Below are 22,363 nucleotides of genomic sequence, written 5' to 3'. Positions count from 1 at the left end.
TCTAAGTGTGACCTTGACCTTAGACCTAGGGACTTAGTTCTTGCGTATGACACTCCGCATCGTGGTGGTAAACATTTGTGCCAAGATATATCAAAATCCCTCCATGCATGAAGAAGATATGCTCCGGACAAATTTCTTTAAGAAAATATGATAAAGGGGAATAACTCAAAAAATAGGCAAGGTAGAGTTATTGTTCTTGCACATTGCACTTCCTCCCAATGTGTTCTATCAGTGTATGAAGTTTGAAGAAAATCCCTCCAGTACTTTTGGGGTTATGCTCCGGACAAAATGTTTTAAGAAAATATGATAAAGGGGAATAACTCAAAAAATAGGCAAGGTAGAGTTATTGTTCTTGCACACTGCACTTCCTCCCAATGTGTTCTATCAGTGTATGAAGTTTGAAGAAAATCCCTCCAGTACTTTTGGAGTTATGCACCGGACAAATTTTTTTAAGAAAATAAGATAAAGGGGAATAACTCAAAAAATAGGCAAGGTAGAGTTATTGTTCTTGCATACTGCACTTCCTCCCAATGTGTTCTATCAGTGTATGAAGTTTGAAGAAAATCCCTCAAGTACTTTTGGAGTTATGCTCCGGACAAATATCGTTGCGGACGCACGGACGGACGGACGGACGCACGGACGGAGAGCATTTCTAATATCCCCTTCACCTTTGGTGGGGGGATAAATAACACCTGTTTATACCCATCAAGCCAATTAAGATACCTGAAGATATTAAACATTTAATGCTTCTATCAAAAAAAAAATTGATAGATTCTTTCCAAAATATACATCAATAAAGATATAGAAGTATATAAAGACAAAAACAACAAGTGAATGAAGTATTGCCTTGCAATACGAAGTCCCCTACTGGAAGGCACCTAATTTCTCTACTGCAGTATAACATAATGAACTGATATCTGTCAATGATGTATAAACAATATTGTACTATATATACAATATGTTATAACAAAACACTTGGATTAAAATTTGTATATATAAAAAACTACAGTTGTTTTCATATGGCATTTTTTGGCCAATTATCAAAAAAAAGGATCATATAAGTTATAAGTTATTTATAGTAACAACAAAGGGAAATTAATCCTAAAAAAAAAAAATCTATATAACATAAGTCCACAGGAAACTCTTTACCAGGTTGAGATAGGTCAAAATACACCTAAAAATTGGATGTAACATGCATGTTGTAGCACAGAAAACTGGTCTCGATTTTTCCCTACAGCCAGCAATAAATAAACTACAATATAATCTATTTATAGTAACAACAAAGGGACATAATTCTAAAACAAGGGTGCCTCATGGTGGTGAACATTTGTGCCAAGTTACATCAAAATCCCTCCATGCATGAACAAGAAATGCTCCAGACAAAGTCATTCTTGAATTTGACCTTTGACCTCCAAGTGTGACCTTGACCTTAAGACCTAGGGACCTGGTTCTTGCGCATAACAATCCGTCTCATGGTAGTGAACATTTATGCCAAGTTACATCAAAATCCCTCCATGCATGAAGAAGAAATGTTCCGGACAAAGTCATTCTTGTATCTGACCTTTGGTCTCTATGTGTGACCTTGACCTTAGACCTAGGGACCAGGTTCTTGCGCAGGACACTCCATCTTATGTTGGTGAACATTTGTGCAAAGTAATATTAAAATCCCTTTAAGGATTGTTGAGTTACAGACTGGACAGGAAAAAAGCCCTTTTGGCCTTTGACTTCCAAGTGTGACCTTGACATTGCAGCTAAGGGCCTGGGTTTTGCGCATGACACATTGTCTCATCCTGGGAAATATTTTTATCAAGTAATATTCAAACCCTGTTTTGCATGACAAAGTTATAGCCCGGACAAGAAAAAGAGTCCCATTGACCTTTGATCTCAAAGTGTGACCTGACCTTTAAGCTAGGGTTCTGGTTGTTGCGCATGACATGTCGTCTCATCATGGGGAACATTTACGCAAAGTAATATTAAAATCCCTTGATGGATGACAGAGTTCTGGACCGGACAGGAAAAAAACCATATTGACCTTTGACCTCCAATTGTGACCTTGACCTTTAAGCTAGGAGTCCAGGTTTTGCACATGACATGCCATCTCATCATGATGGGGAACATTTCTGCCAAGTAATATTAAAATCCCTTGATGAATGGCAGAGTTATGGACCGGACAGGAAAAAAGCCCTGTTTACATGTACCTTTGACCTCAATTGTGACCTTGACCTTTGAGCCAGGGGTCCGGGATTTGTGCAAGACACGTCGTCTCATCATGGGGAACATTTGTGCCAAGTGATATTAAAATCCCTTCATGAATGACAGAGTTATGGACCAGACACGTAACAGACCCTGTTCATGCCATGTTAACATTTGACTGCCAAGTTTGACCTTGACTTTTGAGCTAACGGTCTGAAAGTTGTGCATGACATATCGTCTTATTATGTCGGGTACATCTGTGCCAAGTAATATTAAAATCTCTTCATGGAATGGCAGAGTTCTGGACAGGACAGGAAAAAAGCCCTGTTGACATTTGACCTCCAAATATGTCCTTGTCCTTTAAGATAGGGGTCCGGGTTTTGCGCAAGACACGTTGTCTCATCATTGGGAACATTTGTGCCAAGTAATATTAAAATCCCTTCATGGATGACAGAGTTATGGACTAGACACGAAATTGCAGACGGACGGAATGACGGACGGACGGAAAAGCGCATTCCTATAGTCCCCGAAACTGGTTTTCAGCCAGTTGGGGACTAATAAAGATGTGCACTTCACAGTATTAAAATGCAAAAGAAATCTAAAACTCTCAAAGAATAATCCAACTTTTTTTCCATATTAACCATTCTGACATCACAATTTTGAGTAAGATATCACCCAATGTATATGGCACTGCCCCAGTAAAACTGGTACAATGTTGTAAAAATGATATAAAGGACAATTTTTTAAGTACCAGCATGCACCTGGGTAGAACCACCAACTTTCATAAGCCAGTTGGATGGCATTCTCACAGGAAAGAATTCTAAAGAAAGAGGTTTCAAACTAACAGCAGTGTGGTGCAAGTTATTTGAAGTCAGTGGCCTTAACTCTTCAGTCACAAAGGCCTCCCACCCCCCACCCTGCCAGCAGTCAGACTGTATTTCTACTTTTCACACATACTGTAAGCTATACTCTTAAAATTTTGCATAAAAACTATTCTGACAGAAATTAAGAACCTTTTATGGTTTAAAGCAATAATTATTTCCACAGGCAAACTTGAAATGGGTTATCTGATAATAAAGAATGTTTACATACGCATGTCTTCCTGTAACTATTGGTACCAAAATAAAACTACATATCAAGGCTCCTAGATTCACTAGTGTCTCCTGAAAGAAATTATGTAAAATATTGTAACATTTATAACATACACTGCCAACTTAAACATAATCTTTTTAAAGATTTTATCAACTATCACAACAGCAATCTTTAAGTGCCGTAAAAGTCTCCCCGTACTTGGATTCGGTGTTAAATTTTCTTCTCCTTTGTGATCATGGTGTCCATTCAGTATCTTTGTAATGGAGTTTCACTTAAGCCGGTACTAGGGGACGAGAGACGTGTTTTACTTTCCATTACCTCTTATGAACAGACTCAACCAAAATGAGTCTGCTATTATTTTTCTTGTTTGCATTCTATGCTTTCAAAGGATCTTTTTACAGATTTTAATAACACAAAAACAATATATTTACAACAATAATTTATTTAAAATGTCTGGATCATGTACAGTAAAACATAACACTTAAATAGAATAAGTTCACTCAGTTGCTCAAAGGACATTTTCCAAAATCACAAACATTTCCAAACAGTACAATAGAAGTGTACATACCTGACTTCCATCTTTAGCCGACACGTCTGCCATGTTATTTCTACGAGCCTGATGTTGAGTTAAGGCAGCTCGAGTGGCTCCGCCTGACACTCCAACTATAGACTGCAATAAAAAAGTAATCCGTTCTGTTAGTAATGAGCACTAGGGTATGCAAACTACAACAATGTACTTTAAATCTATACAAGAGAAAAAAAAGTGAATGAAAACAAAGATTGAAAAAGCCGCATCATTTTGTTAAAATGCAAAACAAAATTATGAAACCTGTACAACGCATGTCAGTTTATAGCAGTGCCCCAGTGGACATGTGTGTAATGTTTCATTCAATTCCCACTAGTGAGTACTGAGATCAGCTTACATAAAAATCTTAACCAAATTCAGGCATCGACAACAACAAATAGGCGAGAGCAAAAACTTTACCTATTCTTCAAATAGTCAAGCTAAAACTGTACTTCCTTCACCTGGCATAATTAAGGGAAAACTATTGATTTACAGATTTATCTCTCCCATAATGTTACTTCCAGTAAAGAGAGATAGTCACAAAGAAAGAATGTTTCCACCCCCACCCCCACACACCCCATTACAAACCTAAAATACCCAATGATTACCAACTGTTCAGGGTTGTTTTTTTTATGTTCTGCTACTTTGAAATCTTTCATGTGTATTTAGAAACTATAAAAAAAAATTGCCATTAACAATTATCCAAACATATTCCACATTTCCAAATAGTATCTATACAAAATTCTTACAAGACTGAATTGTCATTTTTCCCAAATAAGAAATATTTTGCCAACCCAACCAGTGTTAGTGGCACTCAAAAATGATGAAAATGTGTGTATTTAACACCAACTGTATTCAAAGGTCTTGAACAGTTCTGTGTGCTTCTTCATATTCTGCCAAAACAATACTGAGAAACTTATCATTAAACTTTTATGCCTAAAGTTCATATCTGAAAAAAAAAAAGAATTATTATCATACAACATCTATGTAATCATGAAATAGACACATTAGTGTGCGTGTAAACAGTCACTGTGGATTATGTTACCTTGAGTACACGTGACACACACAGGATTACGTTACCTTAAGTACACCTGACATGCACAGGATTATGTTACCTCGAGTACACCTGACATGCGCAGGATTACGTTACCTTGAGTACACCTGACACACACAAGATTACGTTACCTTGAGTACACCTGACTCACACAGGATTACTTTACCTTGAGTACACCTGACACACACAGGATTACGTTACCTTGAGTACACCTGACACACACAGTATTACGTTACCTTGAGTACATCTGACACACACAAGATTACGTTACCTTGAGTACACCTGACACGCACAGGATTACATTACCTTAAGTACACCTGACACACACAGGATTAATGTGAAAACATGAGGAAAATGTGGTCCCATAATCTCCAGAAATATTGCTGCATCATTGATAATATCTGCAAACAACCTAGAACAAAATAAATGCAGGAAGTCAAAGACTATTTCAGTATTCATTCAAGTGTACATTTAATTTCCTCCATGTGGGACCCTGACAATCCAGCTAGGGGTCCAAGTCTTGCATGTGAGAAGTCTTTTTCTAGTGAATATTTGTGCCAAAATTTTTTGACTCTAGAAGGAAAGAGTTGCAAATCAACTGTATCAATATACATTCTTTGACTATCAAGTGTGACCTTGACCTTTGAGAAACTGGGTTGAGACTTACATGCAACATGTCATCTTGCTATCACGAATATTTTTGGCAAGTTATCTGAATACTGTTCCAATCAAAAACAACAGTTTTCAGTACAATTGATTCGTTCTCCCTGAATACATCCAAGAAATTGTGTAAATAGAAGTATTTAAGATCAGAAACAATGACAGGGGAGACAATTAGGTATTCTCAGTGTCATCTTCCACTACGCACCAGAATTAAATTCTGGACAAAACCTGCCTTTGACAATACAGATAAGACTTCAGGAAAAAACAACATACTATACAATGTGTAATTAAATACTATAGTATGTCATGTTAAACCTCTTTGAACCAGTATGTCCACAAAAATCAGCATATGTGGGCTTCCATGTCCTAGTGGTTAAAGTCATCAACTTCAAATCACTTGCCCTTCAACGATGCATGTTTGAAACCTTGCTTAGGGTTTAGAATTCTTCATCTAAGGAATCAATCCAAACTGGCTTTCGCAAGTCCAGTGGTTCTATCCAGGTGCCTGCCAGTGAGGAAAAAATACCTGAAGAGGCACCTTCCTAAACCATAAAAAGCTTGAAAAGACACCATATGACATAATGGTGTTGGTATGACTGTAAACCCAACAAAAACAAAGCAAAACAAGAGCACCGCAATGTGGAGCAATATACGCCAAAAGGTATGACCTTTGACGCTAAGTGTGACCTTGACCTTCAAGCTTGCCATCCAAAACCTGCACTCTGCACACCGTCTCGATGTGGTGAACATTTGTGCAAAGTTTCTTTAAAATCATTCAAGCAGTTCAAGAGTTACAGAGCGGACACGAAACAGTCATATGACCTTTGACCCCTAAGTGTGACCTTGACCTTGAAGCGAGCTATCCAAAACATGCGCTCTGCACGTCGTCTCAATGTGGTGGACATTTGTGTCAAGTTTCTTAGAAATCCTTCAAGGGGTTCAAGAGTTACAGAAAGGAAATAAAATTGCTAACGGACGAACAGACAGACGGACACCGGCGTCATAACATAATATATCCCTTCAGGCGTATAACAAAACATCCTTCATGGCATTATCCTTATTAAAAATTCAAAAAATTTGTTAATTCGACATAAATTATCATACAGAATTTTGTAAAAAAAACAACTCACACCTCCATCTCTTTGCATCACAATCCAGACCTGTCCTGAAAGGAAACATGGTATTATATAAAACTAAATATAAATCTGAAATTGTTCAAAGTCTGGGAGAAAATTTACAATGTTCACATAATGTCTTCTATCAAATTGCTGCAGAGTATATGTTACAATCTGTGGGTTTCTGGCAAACTGGACAGAAAATGAACTACTAAGTATATGAAATATGTGCCTGACTGGGTACTGAACTCACAGCTCAAGGACATGCTCTCTCCCTACTGAGCTAAGCATTTGGGTTTGGACAGGCTGATTCCATGAATAGTACAATTTTAGAAGTAATCAAGAAATCCATAAGAATATCCTTTTAAAGTTAGAACACAACCAAGCAAAATGAAGTCTGTCTGAGGGGTAATGAAATGTGCCACACCCTTCATGCACCCAAGCAGTGGCTTAAGCAGAATTCTATTATTATTGCAGCAAAGTTGAATGGACTCCATGATCCTAAAGTACCAGAAAATATAACAACACTGAGTCCAAGTACAGAAAGACATTTTACAGCTGCCATTTGACAGTTAAAGATCGCTGTTTGCTATAATTAAATTTTAGCCAGCTAAATTTCTAAAATGGACTGGTTCATCTTTCAATTTGGGCAGTACCATTTGAAGGGGGTGTGCAGACTGATCTTGGTCTGCACTGGTCGCAAAGGCGGAATCACTTGCCTACGGGTGCCATCGCTCGTCTGCAAGTGCTGGCCCTGTGGTCACAAAACATTTTCAGTCTCAGCTGAGTTTTATAATGAAACTTTATTTGTCATTTATATCTAAATAGCATGTTTAAAACTAAATTTTAAGTTAATAACTATTTTCAAGTGGCTATTCAGTATTGATGATCAGCCTCAGTTGGAATTCAACCTTGAAGTTTTAGTAAAAGTGATATTAAAATTTCAAACTCAAACTCAGCTGAGACTGAAAAATGTTTAATGAACACGGGCCTGGTCAGTTTGTAAGAAAAGAGTTATAGTTCAAACTTCAGAATAGTCGAGCTTAAAAAGGCCACAATTCTGACAAAATGCAAACCAGAGTTATAGTTCTTGGCCTACACAGTCACCTAACGATATAAACAAGTGTGCAAAGTTTCAAAGCTGTAGCTCTTAAAATTTTTGAGAAAAGGTAGACCTAAACAAACATTTTAACCAAGAAACTAAAATTTTCTAAGTACAAATAGGGCCATAATTTTGACAAAATGCATATCAGGGTTATGGTTCTTGGCATACTGTCATCTAATAATGACAAACAAGTGTGCAAAGTTTCAAAGCTGTCACTCTTATGGTTTTTGAGAAAAGGTGGACCTAAACAAAATTTTTAACCAATACCGACGATCAAGTAACAACAATACCTCGTAGATTGTTTTCAAAAATCAGACGAACTAATAAACACATTAAGAAGACACTTTGGAATCTGACTAGAATGCAACCAAGTATATTTATAGCATAATCACTCTGATTCAGTCTGTTCTGAGAGGTATAGAAAAATACAAGACCACAACACATTATAATCTCAGTGCAGGAAAACAAATGCCACAGTAACAAATTATCCGAATACATTATTACTAGAAATACATTCTGCTTGCCCACAGGCAGAATGTCAAGCCCGCCAGCACCTTTGGCCTCTAAGTGTGACCTTGACCTTAGACCTAGGGACCTGGTTCTTGCGCATGACACTTCGACTCATAATGGTGAACATTCATGCCAAGTTACATCAAAATCCCACCATGCATGAAGAAGAAATGCTCCGGACAAACTTCAATTTGACCTTTGACCTCCAATTGTGACCTTGACCTTTGAGAATGGAACATGGGGTTTGTGCATGACATTCCTCCTCATTGAGGTAAACATTCATGCCATATATAAACAAGATTGGTCCATGCGTGTCAGTTATGGTCCGAACAAAATCGGACAGACACACGCATATACACCGACCCGTCAAATGTGACAACTATGTCAAGCTCACCGCAAGCAGGCTTGACAAAAATGTTGACTTCAGAACTTAACAGTGATTGCTAAAGTTACACAAACCCTTGCATCCAGGCAAACAAAATTCTTCCCAGCATGCCAGTACCATCTGAAAAAAGAAAATTCACTTAAGGTATCCTGTCCACAAATAAGCAAGTTCTATATAACAGTGCTATCAAAATATATCAAATATTGATGCCTGGTAAGCTCATATAATTTTAATATCATTTGAAAGTGTATTTTCTACTGAAAAAGAAAATATAAATTACATGACACAAACATGTTATGGAATTTTCATTTTTTTACCTTATAGTTTTAAATGATACTTCAACAGAAATTCAGTTATTATATATTTATCATTTAGTTTACACTAATTTATTTTAGGTTTGATTGCAAAGCAAGTTCCACAACTTATATTAATCACTCTCGACACCTCATTCCTGATGGAATTCATTACCAGGAGGGTATGAGAGAAGAGAAGCCAGTTCCCTTTAATGCTGAGAGCCAAGCAAGGGAGTTACTTGTACCATTTTTCACGTCTTTGGTATGACGCAGCCGTAGAAAAGAACTAGACGTCTTTTTATCAGTAAACTGTTATTGCACGAAACATAATTATGATTGAAAATAGTTCTACAGACACACTTAATTTATATATTAGTAAAGTTGAATATATCTGATGAGGATTTTCTTGTAACATTCTAAGTAAATATCTGAAGATAAAATGAGCCGTGCCATGAGAAAACCAACATAGTGGGTTTGCGACCAGCATGGATCCAGACCAGCCTGCGCATCCGCGCAGTCTGGTCAGGATCCATGCTGTTCGCTTTCAAAGCCTAATGGAATTAGAGAAACTAATAGCGAACAGCATGGATCCTGACCAGACTGCGTGGATGCGCAGGCTGGTCTGGATCCATGCTGGTCGCAAACCCACTATGTTGGTTTTCTTATGGCATGGCTCATTAATAGTTTAGTGAAAGATGGTAACTGGAGATTTGACACTGGATACTGTCATTTAAAGGCCACTTTATCTCTACTACCATACATTTCTCAGACAAGATTCTACCTTTGAGAAGCCATGTCAATGTGGCGGCAAGAACTGTGGCAGATTCATCCCCAACTCCGTACCCTTTCAGTACAGCTTGAGCTGCTAGTGTACCTGTTATACTGCTAGCAAATGCCTGTAACATGTATACAATATAAATGAATTACCTGTAAAAGTCAACATTTTAAAGTAAATTGGAACACAAGCAAATTTGTTTCCCTGTTAAACAATGAAGACTAAAAACTGTGTGTTATTTTGCAATAAATCATAATTAGTATGTCGCAAGTATTATGTCAGTGTCAAACATCACAGCAGCATGCCAGAAAAGAAAACCACACAAAACAGGACAATTTTGGTGGATGTTGTCAAGGATGTAAAAAATAAATCTTGATTTCATGTTAGAATCAAAATACTGTGAAATCATTAATATTCGTGGGGGACTAATTTTCATGGATTTCGTGGTTGAGTCAATCCACGAAATTTAATCCCAACGAACAAGTAAAATTCCCATTCATTTTATGTTCAAAAGTTGAAATCCACGAATTCATATCCCCACGAAATTGCCGTTTTGACCAAAACCACGAAATTTCGTGCCCACAAAATTAAATGATTTCACAGTAGTAGATCTCAAACAGTTATTTTCTCTTGAATAAATGATTGCTTGTTGTTCAGATGCATATTATTGTATCACTTGGGCTGTATCCACTTGATATCATTCCTTCACATCTGAACTCGAAACAAATATAATTTCCTTGGAAACACTATTCTTTTAAAAATAGGCAAATTGATTGATGTTTGATATTCATTACACTACTAACAAATCAAGATAAGGTACATCTGTGCTTTTCTTATATGTAAACAAGAGCTAGCCGTAAGACAGCCAGCGCTTGACTATTCGAACTGTTGTCCCAGAAGCAGGAATATTACCCTAATGTTAAAATATGTACATAGTTTCAATCCAGTATCTGCATTAGTTTTGGAGATAGTAACTTGCATGCAAAACTTTAACCAGAAGTTTTCTAAGTCCAAAATGGGGCATAATTTGCCAAAATACATGTTATAGTTATGTGACTTGATGCAATCAACTAGTTTTATAACCCCGAAGACACATGACTGATTGTGAAGTTTCAATTCAACTTGCATGCAAAATTTTAACCAGAATTTTCTAAGTCCAAAAGGGGGCATAATTTGCGTAAAATGTGTGTTAGAGTTATGAGACTTGACCCATAGAGGTTGGTAATTGATCTAGTAAAAGGAAAAATTAAGTTTCAAATCTATATGCCTTTAAGTAATAGCTATATGACTTGCATGCCAAACTTTAACCAGGATTTTCCAAGTCCAAAAGGGGGCATAATTTTGCAAAAATTCATGTCAGAGTTTTTAGACTTGATGCTATCATCTAGTTGTATAACCCAAAAGACACATGTGAAGTTTCATTTCAATACCTGCATTAGTTTTGGAGATAAGAACTTACATGCAAAACTTTAAGCAGAATTTTCCAAGTCCGAAAGGGGGCTAATTTGCCCAAAATACATGTCAGACTTATGGGACTTGACCCAGTGAGGTAGGTAATTGACCTAGAAAAAGAAAAAATAAATTTAAAGCTATATGCCTTTAAATGATAGCCATATGTACTTGCACTCAAAACTTTAACCAGGATTTTCTAAGTCCAAAAGGGGGCAAAATTTGGCCAAAATGCATGTCAGAGTTATGGGACTTGGTGATATCACCTAGTTTTGTAACCCCGAAGACATATGTGATGTTTCAATTCAATATCTGCATTAGTTTTGGAGGTAGTAATTTGCATGTAAAACTTTGACCAGAATTTTCTAAGTCCAAAAGGGGCATAATTGTCAGAGTTATGGGACTTGACCTATTGAGGTTTGTAATTGACCTAGAAAAAGAAAGAATTAAGTTTCAAAGCTTAGCTATAAGCCTTTAAATACCTGCATGCAAAACTTTAACCAAGGTGTGACGCCGATGCCAGGGTGAGTAGAATAAATAGTCAAGCTAACAAGAGGGCCATGATGGCCCTGTATCGCTCACCTGAGTACCATTGCTCAAAATGACATAATCAAGTTTTGACATAGAGCACATAGGCATACACATTAAATATCATCAGGATAAACATTTTCTTGTAACAGTCCCTTTTGACCTAGTCAGGGCCGATTTCCATACCAAGTTTGAGGGTCCTAGGCTCAAATGCTGCAATTTGTACTAACATGACTATTCCTTACCCTGGGAGACTTAAATAACATTTAAAACCAATCTCATAAGACGCTGCTGAGATACATTCGTTTACATAAAATAAAGGGAGGTAATGTGTCATAAATTCAGTCAATATGTATCTCCACTGATTGTCCAAGTCCATCTGTTGACATACATGAAATTTCAGATTAGTATCTTCATCAGTTACAGAGATATACACATTTTAATTTGAACTAAAGGGATGTAATTTGATATAAAATCAGTCCATAGTTATCTACCCTGATTGTCTAAGTCCAACTAATGACAATAATGAAATTTCAAATAAGTCCTATAAGTACTTACTGATATTAATCCATTTTGATTACAATCAGAGGAGGTAATCAAATATAAAATAACTCTGGAACCTACGACTGGATCTGACAGATTCGTCATGGAATCCAGGATTTATTGTTGTTGAAGATATTTCGGAAGTTTGTATCAAATCAAACCATAAATGAAGTCTCTATATGGCTGCAAAAGCCAAATAGCAAATTTTGGACGTTTAAGGGGCCATAACCCTGGAACCCATGATGGAATCTGGCCAGTTCAAGAAAGGAACCAAGATCTTGTGGAGATACAAGTTGTGCAAGTTTGGTTAAAATCAAATCATAAATGAAGCTGCTATTATGCAGACAATGTCAAAATAGCTCATTTTGGCCCTTTCAGGATCCATAACTCTGGAAACCATTACGGGATCTGGCCGGTTCAAGAAAGGAACTGAGATCTTATGATGACACAAGTTTTGTGCAAGTCTGATTAAATTCAAATCATAAATGAAGCTGCTATTGTGCAGACAAGGTCAAAATAGCTAATTCTAGCCCTTTCAGGGGCCATTACTCTGGAACCCATAACGGAATCTGGCCAGTTCAAGACAGGAACCAAGAACTTATGGTGATACAAGTTGTGTGCTAGTTTGGTTAAAATAAAATCATAAATGAAGCTGCTATTGTGCAGACAAGGTCAAAATAGCTAATTCTAGCCCTTTCAGGGGCCATTACTCTGGAACCCATTATGGAATCTGGCCAGTTCAAGACAGGAACCAAGAACTTATGGTGATACAAGTTGTGTGCTAGTTTGGTTAAAATAAAATCATAAATGAAGCTGCTATTGTGCAGACAAGGTCAAAATAGCTAATTCTAGCCCTTTCAGGGGCCATTACTCTGGAACCCATTATGGAATCTGGCCAGTTCAAGACAGGAACCAAGAACTTATGGTGATACAAGTTGTGTGCTAGTTTGGTAAAAATCAAATCATAAATAAAGCTGCTATTGTGCAGACAAGGAATTTTGGCCCTTTCAGGGGCCATAACTCTGGAACCCATAACGGGATCTGGCCAGTTCAAGAAAGGAACCGACATCTTATGGTAATACAAGTTGTTTGCAAGTTTGGTTAAAATAAAATCATAAATGAAACCACTATCGTGCAGACAAGAAATTATTGACGGACGGATGCACAGACTGACGACAGACGAAGGGTGATCACAAAAGCTCACCTTGTCACTATGTGACAGGTGAGCTAAAAATAAAGTACTGTATAATTATTATCCCTTATCATGTTGGATACGATTGATTCTGCTTTTGCGACCAGTGTAGATCAAGATCTGCACTGTTTGCCATTCAGTCTTTATCTTTTTGGTATGAACCCCTTTTAATGTAGGTAATAGTACTGTCCAAATTGAAAGATGGACAAGTTCATTATATAAATTTAGCATGGTAAGGGTTAAAGAATACCTGTATGGTGTCCCAGATCTGATATGTAAGATAATCCTCACTCACACTGTCTGGGTATCCTTGGGGCAAGAAAACAGTCTGAAAAATATTAGACCGCGAGTCTTCATCAATTACAGTTGCATTCAAACTGATCTGTCAAACATATGTCATATCATGTGTAAAATTCAATGATCGTATATAAGTTGCGTTACTTGTTTTCAGATGCAATTTTTAGATACGACATAACCTTCTGTTTATTTTTTTTTGTTAACTGAATTTGGGAAATTTTTGCCTTCATTTTGGGGGGGAAAAAGCATACTTTTGCAGCTGGGTACAGACTCCACTGACCAGAGTCAGTTTATGAAGGAAAAAAATCCCTGTTAATGCTTAATTTTCATGTTGTACAACTTACTATCGTATGGATTATACCATTAATTTCATATGTATGTTGAAATTTTAACCAACGATTTAGAGCAGAACTCATAAAACTCTCTCCAATTTCCAAAGTAGACATCTGCCATTTAGATTTTTTTTATTATAATCATCATACAAGTATTGTGTCACCATTTACTTTTATGTACTCTTAAGATCTAATTATATTTAATTTATTAAACATATAACAATAATTGCGAAATATATTTCTGAAAATAGACAGCGGCACCCATACTGATCTGTCATTCTCCACACAAAACCGATTGTTCCTGAACATTGATGTACAGCATGGGTATGGTACAGGGATTAGGAACAACTGATGCTATAGTAATGCCTTATAAAATATCAGATCTAATTGATCAGGCTGTTCTAGCATAAAATTTAATAAAATGTGCAGTTTTGCAACTTTTTGTCAAAAAGTTGAAAAAACTATTTTCCAAGGCCATAAAAACATTTAGGGTTGGGCCAAAAATTTAGGGTAGGTCGAGATACCGGAAACAAACAATTTTTTTTTATGCCTAATCAAATCATGAGAATACTTTTCTAGAGTAAGGCGATGACAATAAAATAGGCTTTCCCGATAGGCAGTGGCTAGAGAACCGGAATCAGTTCCCTAGACAGCAAACTTACTTGTCCGGAACCAGTTCTCTTGCCAAAGTACTGTGCATAGTACAGGGAACCCGAATTTTATTTCTATACATAAAGCTGCCGCAATTCACTTCGTTTCTTTTGATTGGGGACCGGTTCCAGACCAATAAGTTTGCTGTCTATGGAACCGATTCCGGTTCTCCAGCCACTGCCATCCTAATAAGCCTAGAACAAGTAAGGCTAGTTGGCTAAAAAGTACTTGCCGCTTATGTTGTATACCCACACAAACTATTGGCGACCACAACCTATTTTCGACCGCCTAGGACTTTGTATGATAAAAACCTTTACAAGCCAAATTTATCAGCTTTGATTGTTTCACTGTTTACAGCAGAGACAGAACATGTTAGGAACCTATTCTCCTTCAGTTTTGGTACTTGGAAAATTATATAAATTCCATTTATGTAGCAGTGCTATGTTTTCATGAGTTCTTTCTTATTACTAAAAAACCTGCATCTTTCCTTGTCTACTACTTATTCTTGCTTAAGCCAATATCAGTATTTATATATCTTTTGCACTAAATGTTTATTGCTTAACACATGCTTACTGCCAGAATTGTGAAGCATACTATTATTCAATTATTTTGACAATGCAATCATGATGCCTGTCCTTGCAACAGTTTTCTTCATTTGCAAAGCAATTTGAAATATTCAGAGTGTCAAAAGCTTAGCAATTATATAATACATTGTCATCTGTGACAGCTTTCAATGTAGCAGATATGTGACACCCTGGTTCTCTGGAGTAATTGAGCACATGATATAGTTCTTTAGATAATGCACTAAATTCTGGCTGCCATTTACTTTACCCTACCCCCTGTAATTTAGGTGGCAATTTAGGCAAGTGTACCTACAGTATATTGATCTGCCATGTTGGTTTTGGTGTTTGTTGCCAGACTTGAATTTTGGATGTTCTATGGTTGCCATGGTGTAATGAAACTACAGTAAACTTTTAGTGCTGTTTCATTTTGCAGGAAAGAAAATACCACCTGTGGTCGAATTTAGGTTGTAAATTTTCAGCATGACTTCCTATTGATGGCTTTCAAAATCATCATGCCAGGGATTCGATCTGTAAGAAACTTGGGGACACTTCCAGTTTAGCGGTCCCCAGTCGGAAGTAGGTCATGACGTCACGTTACTTTGGGGGCTGCCGCCCCCACACCCCTGCTTTTTCCATTAGCGTTACTGGCCCCATACCAAAGCTATGTTATTTTAACAAGAATTTAAACACAACCCTCCTAAAATAAATAGTCCTGAACGTCCAAAATCAGTTAAATCACGCCAGTCGCCTTTTTATGTCACATGCACATATACTTAATAATAACTCACAGCACAATACAAAACAAGTTTTTTGTTAAAGGTGCTAATGTAATTGATATTGTTTAAACTGGTAAAAGTAATTGTTACTGCTATTTCTTTTCAAAACACCGGAACCTGATGGTTATATTCCTCAAATAGCCTGTCACAGTGCCAGTGGTTTATAAAACCTGTGGGGCTACATTAATTAAACTTAATGTTAACTTCATTTTCTCATTTAATTATAATTACAAATAAATATACATGAGTGACATCAGCCGTTTTTAATAGTTTCTTCAAAAAATAATTTCCACACTTCTTACTGACACTTGTCACAATATTTATGTGAATTACGTTACACTAACTGGATGAATATATTAATCGAACGGAAACATGTAAAAACTCTATAGTATCGTCAAATTAGCAGGTAAATACATCAATTTAATAGAAAAAGTGTGCATATAAAGATCAGTCTAATAAAGACCACGCTACTTTACTTGATTTCTAATTTTTTCATTTTTTCCAATATTTTGTGAATTACGTTACGCATATTTATCAGAAAGTGTAGGGTGGAATACAAATCATCCTTTCACAGCTGTCTAGACTATACTGTTCCCCCATAAGAAGCACAGGTGTTATATAGATTCCATAAATTTATGTAGATTTGTGGAAGTATTCTTCTAAAATGTGAATTACGTAACAGTGAACTACGTTACACAACAAAATAAGATTTGAAGGTTAACAGCCTAAAGTAGCTATCTTCACATAGAAAAACAATTATAAACACCGCTTACAAGTACTTACGTCATAAATGACGTAATTTCGCCATGTTGGAAAACAACTAAAGCGTACATGAATTCTGCCAAAAACACTAGGTAAGTATGCATTTTATTCTCTTGCGATTTTGACATTCTATTTAGCGTAATTACATGTGTGACTTGTTTTTGAGGATTAAAATATAAATGATTATATAAATTCACATCACAATTGTGTATTAAAGGCTCCCTTTTCTAAATAACTGCTGAAATCATAATGTAACGTAATTCACTGACTTCTGTTATTGCAGGAAATGGCTCGTATGTCAAATGCTGAGAGACAAAAGAAATACAGAGAGCGTAAAAAGGCCAAGGAAGGAGAGAAATTTCTTCAAAAAGAAAGTAAAAGAGTACAGCGCTATTATGTCCCAACAACAGAGCTGCATGCCTACAAGGAAGCTATTGAAAAGGCGTGAAAAAATCCGAGAATGTATGAAAAGAATGCGAAAAAGGCCAAACAGTAACAAAAATGAAGTGAATAGTAATTCCGAAGTAGCTTCATGTAGTTTTAGTCAACGAGATTCAACAATAAATGATGATCCATGTGATTCTACAGTATTATGATGATATGCTTGTTCAAGCCCCCAAACCGTCAAAGCTGACCGTAAAACTAGACTTTAAACAGCCAAGAAAAGAGAAAAAGAGAAAGGCCAGTTCACAGCTGTATCTAACAAAAAAGAAATTGAAGCTAATGAACGAGAAAGTCGAAAACTTGCAGCGCCGAAATTCTTGCCTGAGAAAAAGATTACATAGATTAGCAAGCAAAACAAAAACACCTAGAAACGATAAAGCTACCCCATGTACTGAGAGTAATGATCAAAAGGAAGCCGAATTGACACCAAAAAGTAGAGCAAAAGCAGAATAAGAGAAATGAATATGACGCCGTCTACACGTAAGAAAGTTCTAAAGAAGCTTGAATTCCAAAACTGTCTACTACAAGAAGTGAAGACATCTGTTAATTCTGCAAAAGGAAAGCAATCACAGTGACCTCTTTTAAGTGTTCTCTGTGGGAAGATCATGCACAAATACAAGATGGAATGGCAACTGGGAAAATACACATGCATCAATAGAAAACAGATACAGAAAACCAGAAAAAGTTCATCAATAAGAAAGACTAGAAACGAAAGAGAAAGAAATAGCTTAAGAGAAAAGGTAAGGGCCTTTATGGAGAGGGATGATAATAGCACCAACTTACCCAGTAAAAAGGACAGTAAGAAAATCGGAAAGGAAAGATACCAAAAGAGAGTTCTAAACAATTACCTCTACAATCTACATCTGAAGTTTAAAGCCAAAAATAGCACATCCAACATAAGTCTGAGCATTTTCAGTAGGTTGAGACCAAGTTATGTACAACTGGTACACTTCAGAAACAGGAAAACATGTCTATGTCAGAAACACCAAAACATGGTGTTAAAATGTAAGGCGTTAAGAGACTATAAAGTATGATGTTAGATAATCCAGATGCTCTTGTCGAAAAACTAAATGACAATGAGATCGCTGACAAAATAGACGACAACACAGATGACGTTATAAAATTCTCAGAGTGGCGAAGGGTGACAGTAGAAAAGAAAGGCAGAGTCTTTAAACGCATGCAGATTGTAAATGTAGAACAGGAGAAAGAAAAATTTAGACAGAGAATGGTAAAAGAGTTGGGCGAATTTAGAGAACATATAAGGAAAGTGAAAATCCAGTACGAGCAGTCACGGAAGTTAAAGAATGAATTACCAATAGACCATGTGATCTGTCACATGGATTTTGCAGAGAATTACATTTGCACATTTGCAGAAGAAGTGCAAACTGCTTATTTTGACAAAGGTACAGTTACACTGCATCCAGTAGTTATTTATAGCAACAATACAGAAGGGAATGATGAAGAAGTTGAACATAGATCATTTGTGATTGTATCAGATGAAACTGCTCATACAGCCACCACCGTGTTTGCATGCATGAAAGCTGTTGTTAAGGAAGTACAAAATATAATGCCAGAATGCAAGATGATACATTACATGACTGACTCACCTACGTCCCAGTACAGAAACAAACAAATATGTTCTGTCGTTGCAAACCATGACAAAATATTCCCAGGTGTTAAAGTGTCATGGTTGTATTTTGAAGCAGGTCACGGTAAAGGCCCGTGCGATGGTGTTGGGGGCACAGCAAAGCGTCTAGCAGATATGGCTGTCAAGCGTCAGTCTGTTGTTATACAATCTGCAGAGGATTTTTACAGTTGGGGCAAGAGCCAAGAAAACAGTCGTCTGAAATATTTGTTTGTTTCCCGCAACATGTGTATTGACGTTCAGAAAGAACTTGATGACATTGCTATCAAACCTATTAAAAGCACCCTACAGTTGCATGCAGTTGTACCTCTAGATAACGGTCGCAAAGCAGTCAGGGATACATCATGCTTTTGTGAAAGCTGCTTTAATGGTGGTAAATTTACAGTTCTATGTCCAGGGTGGAGTAAACCAACGCTACATACTGTTCGGCGAAGAACACTTCCACTGAAACTGAAAACGAACTTGAGAAGGAACAACTTGTGCCAGACCAATCCATTATAAAACCAAGCTTTGCTATCGGTAGTTATGTGGCAGCCTTGTATGACAAACAGTGGTATATGGGTAAAATACTAGAATATGATGAAAATGATCAGGAGTATTTTGTTTCGTTCATGGTTGCCGGTAAGAAGTCTTACAAATGGCCTGATAAACCAGACACAATTTGGATCCAGGAAGATGACATCCTCTCTGTGGTTCGTGAACCAGTTAGACTTGGAAAAACAAGAAACACGTTCAAGTTCCTCCAAGATGACATTGATAATGTTGAAAGTTTATATGGAAATTAGATCGGCATACATGTAGTATCTTGGCAAGTAATCTGGTAGTGTGTTGGAAAATGATCTGGTTTGAAAACTACCATATACATATACTTAGATGAACTAACACAGAAATAACTATCGTGTAGTACACACCAATAAAGTCATCAAAGTCAGAATATAGTATGCAGTATTTTCATTGCATATCATCAATCCTAAGGTGCATGGTTTCATTGATTAAATAATTTTGTGAATTACGTTACACTAATTGAAAATGTTCCAGTTATTATTACTGCAGTTAATTTTTTTGAAATTTCATAGTTCTTGACATTCTAGTGTTTAAGCATATGATTACGTCATTAAGTTTATCACCTGCATGAAATTCATTGACTAGAGTTGTTCTTTAAGTGAAAGATATAATGTGTCACGTAACGTTATTGAAAGGTACGTTGTGTTTTGGACTATGTGAAAGGCATAAATTGTCTTATTTAAATGTTTTTATATGTACGTATTATATGTAGATCTACTGGTAACAGAATTATTGTTCCAATTGATAAAATTTATGCGTTTTAATGTAAATTAATGTTACGTGTGATTTCTCCTGAAAATGTGAACTACGTTACAAAAAGCAATTGTTAATGTTGAATAGTTTTTTTCTGTTTATTGCAGTTTCAATTTGTGTTAAGCGTTAGATTCTTATAAGGAACAGATAGTTTCACTAACATATTTTAAATTTTATTGTTAGTATCAGTCTTGCATATAGCTGTTTTAATGTTAGTGACATTTCTGAACAAAAATTTAAGATATGAATAACTTCGTAACCAGGTTGCATTAGTTCTTCGACTATTCTATCAAGGTTGAGACTTCAGTCACAAGTAGACTCAGTAAAGTTCGATACATCTATCATTGTATGGCTGTTTCATGTTGTCAACTTCGATTTTTATATATGTCATTTTTGGCAAAAAGAATGTGAATTACGTTACATTTGAGACTGTTTATTGAAATACAAATAAATTTGAGTTGTAACGTCGTATTCATTATTTTTGTATGACAGCACTTCAGCACTGCTCTTTTATCTGCACTGAAGATGATTAAAGTCACAGACTTTGCATTATCTACCAGCAAAATAAAGTCAAATGTATTAGTTCCTAAACTGTGCAAATAATTGATAAAATAAGAGATTAAGCTTATACTGAATCTTTTGTTTTGAGAAAATTTACGCCTACTTGAACTTTTTTAGGATAAAATATCTCTTAATTATTTTCCATGCCGCAGGTATCTGAACGTTTAGATCCGGTACTAACTGATTATTTTCTTAGATTTGATGATTGTATATGTGAGCTAAGAAGTAACGTAATTCACGAACAATTTTACTATCAGTTTTATTTCATGTGCTGCGAACAAGTTTCCAAACAGTCCAACTCTATAAATGCTCTTTTCGCACCCTACAGATACCAAAATTATGAAAACAATATATTAGATTAACATCCCTGACAAAAAAATGTGTGGCCGTTCTCATGAAGACATTGGCGCTATTTAATTGATTATGGGCGTCAAAGTCAGTGGGGACCGCTAAAATGGAAACTACCCGAAACTTGAAATTAAATGGTATGCTTTTATGGCACTTATGCTGATAGAAAGTTTTAGACAATAAACCAAAGATTTGGACTTGCATTTGTACAAAACTGCACAGAAATCTTGTTAAGCGGTCGAAGACTGGTTGTGCCGGGATACTGATTTTCTGTCTTGCCGACTTAAAATAAAATTTATAGCAGAGCTACCAGCGTCGCATTACGGTTAGACGTATGAACAAGAAAACGAATAGAGAGATCTAACTGTGTATACTATTGAGTTGAAAATTCGTGGTACTTTTTGGAATTGGTGTTGTTCGGATTTTTTCATGTGCGCTATGCACATAGTAATTAATCAGTAAAGACGTCAGTAGACGCTTACTGTTTACGGTTGACAAAAGCGTCTCGCATACTGCTTTGAATATTGAATAAAAATGTAAATGTGCATTTGGTAATAAAAAATTAGTGCTAAATACATTTTCTATGAAGAAAAAAGAAATAAAATACAATATTTTCATGTTGAAACGACTTTTGTCAAGCTGCCATTACCAGACTTTATTATATATACTTATGTTTGTCATAATGACGTCAGAACTCCTCAGTGGTGTAGTTGTTAGCGAGTTCACGTTGTAAACCAGAGGTCGTGAGTTCGGACCTCACCTGGACCAGATTTTTTTTTTATTCCTTTTTTATTTCATTTTTTTGTTGTATTATTATGAGTTTTGAAAATATTGTATAACTAAAGTCATTGTGAAATTCAACAAGTGTTTAGTTTTGATGTCAGGTTCCAATGTAGTGCCTGTGCAGTAGTCAGCAGACATAACTTTTTAAAAAAAAAAAGCTTTAGGATCAAAATATATAGGCATTGAAATGTTAAAAGCAAATAATGCTCTTTTCCCCGTTCGCATATATTTCATCCGTTAGCTTTAAAATCACTGACCAGAGTTCAAAACTAAAATTATTGGCGATGAATCGGGAATTTCGGCAAACACGGTTTTTCTCTAGGTAAAATTCTGATCATTAATTTTTAAAAATTGCTAGTCTTTTGGGTTTACAACAAGCTTTGTATAGTCATGTAAATGATTGTAATTTTCCCATACCAGGC

At 36.2% G+C, this 22,363-nt stretch overlaps 1 protein-coding gene across 1 annotated transcript in view; it reads right to left on the bottom strand.

Moving 5' to 3' along the window:
• Positions 1–22,363, bottom strand: part of LOC123533785 (RUS family member 1-like) — a 47,460-nt gene that overhangs the window by 10,040 nt on the left and 15,057 nt on the right. Inside the window, exons 2-8 of the mRNA XM_053519434.1 lie at positions 13,713–13,790; positions 9,757–9,871; positions 8,757–8,802; positions 6,700–6,732; positions 5,211–5,316; positions 3,854–3,955; positions 3,286–3,356 (exon numbers count right to left, since the gene is read on the bottom strand). Of these exons, the coding sequence (XP_053375409.1) occupies positions 3,286–3,356; positions 3,854–3,955; positions 5,211–5,316; positions 6,700–6,732; positions 8,757–8,802; positions 9,757–9,871; positions 13,713–13,790 (551 nt within the window). The remainder of the gene's footprint in view (positions 1–3,285; positions 3,357–3,853; positions 3,956–5,210; positions 5,317–6,699; positions 6,733–8,756; positions 8,803–9,756; positions 9,872–13,712; positions 13,791–22,363) is intronic.

Source organism: Mercenaria mercenaria, chromosome 12 (assembly GCF_021730395.1).
Source record: "Mercenaria mercenaria strain notata chromosome 12, MADL_Memer_1, whole genome shotgun sequence".
Taxonomy (NCBI): Eukaryota; Metazoa; Mollusca; class Bivalvia; order Venerida; family Veneridae; genus Mercenaria; species Mercenaria mercenaria.
Note: the sequence above shows the minus strand (reverse complement) of the source record. Positions and strands in the feature narration are given on the sequence as shown.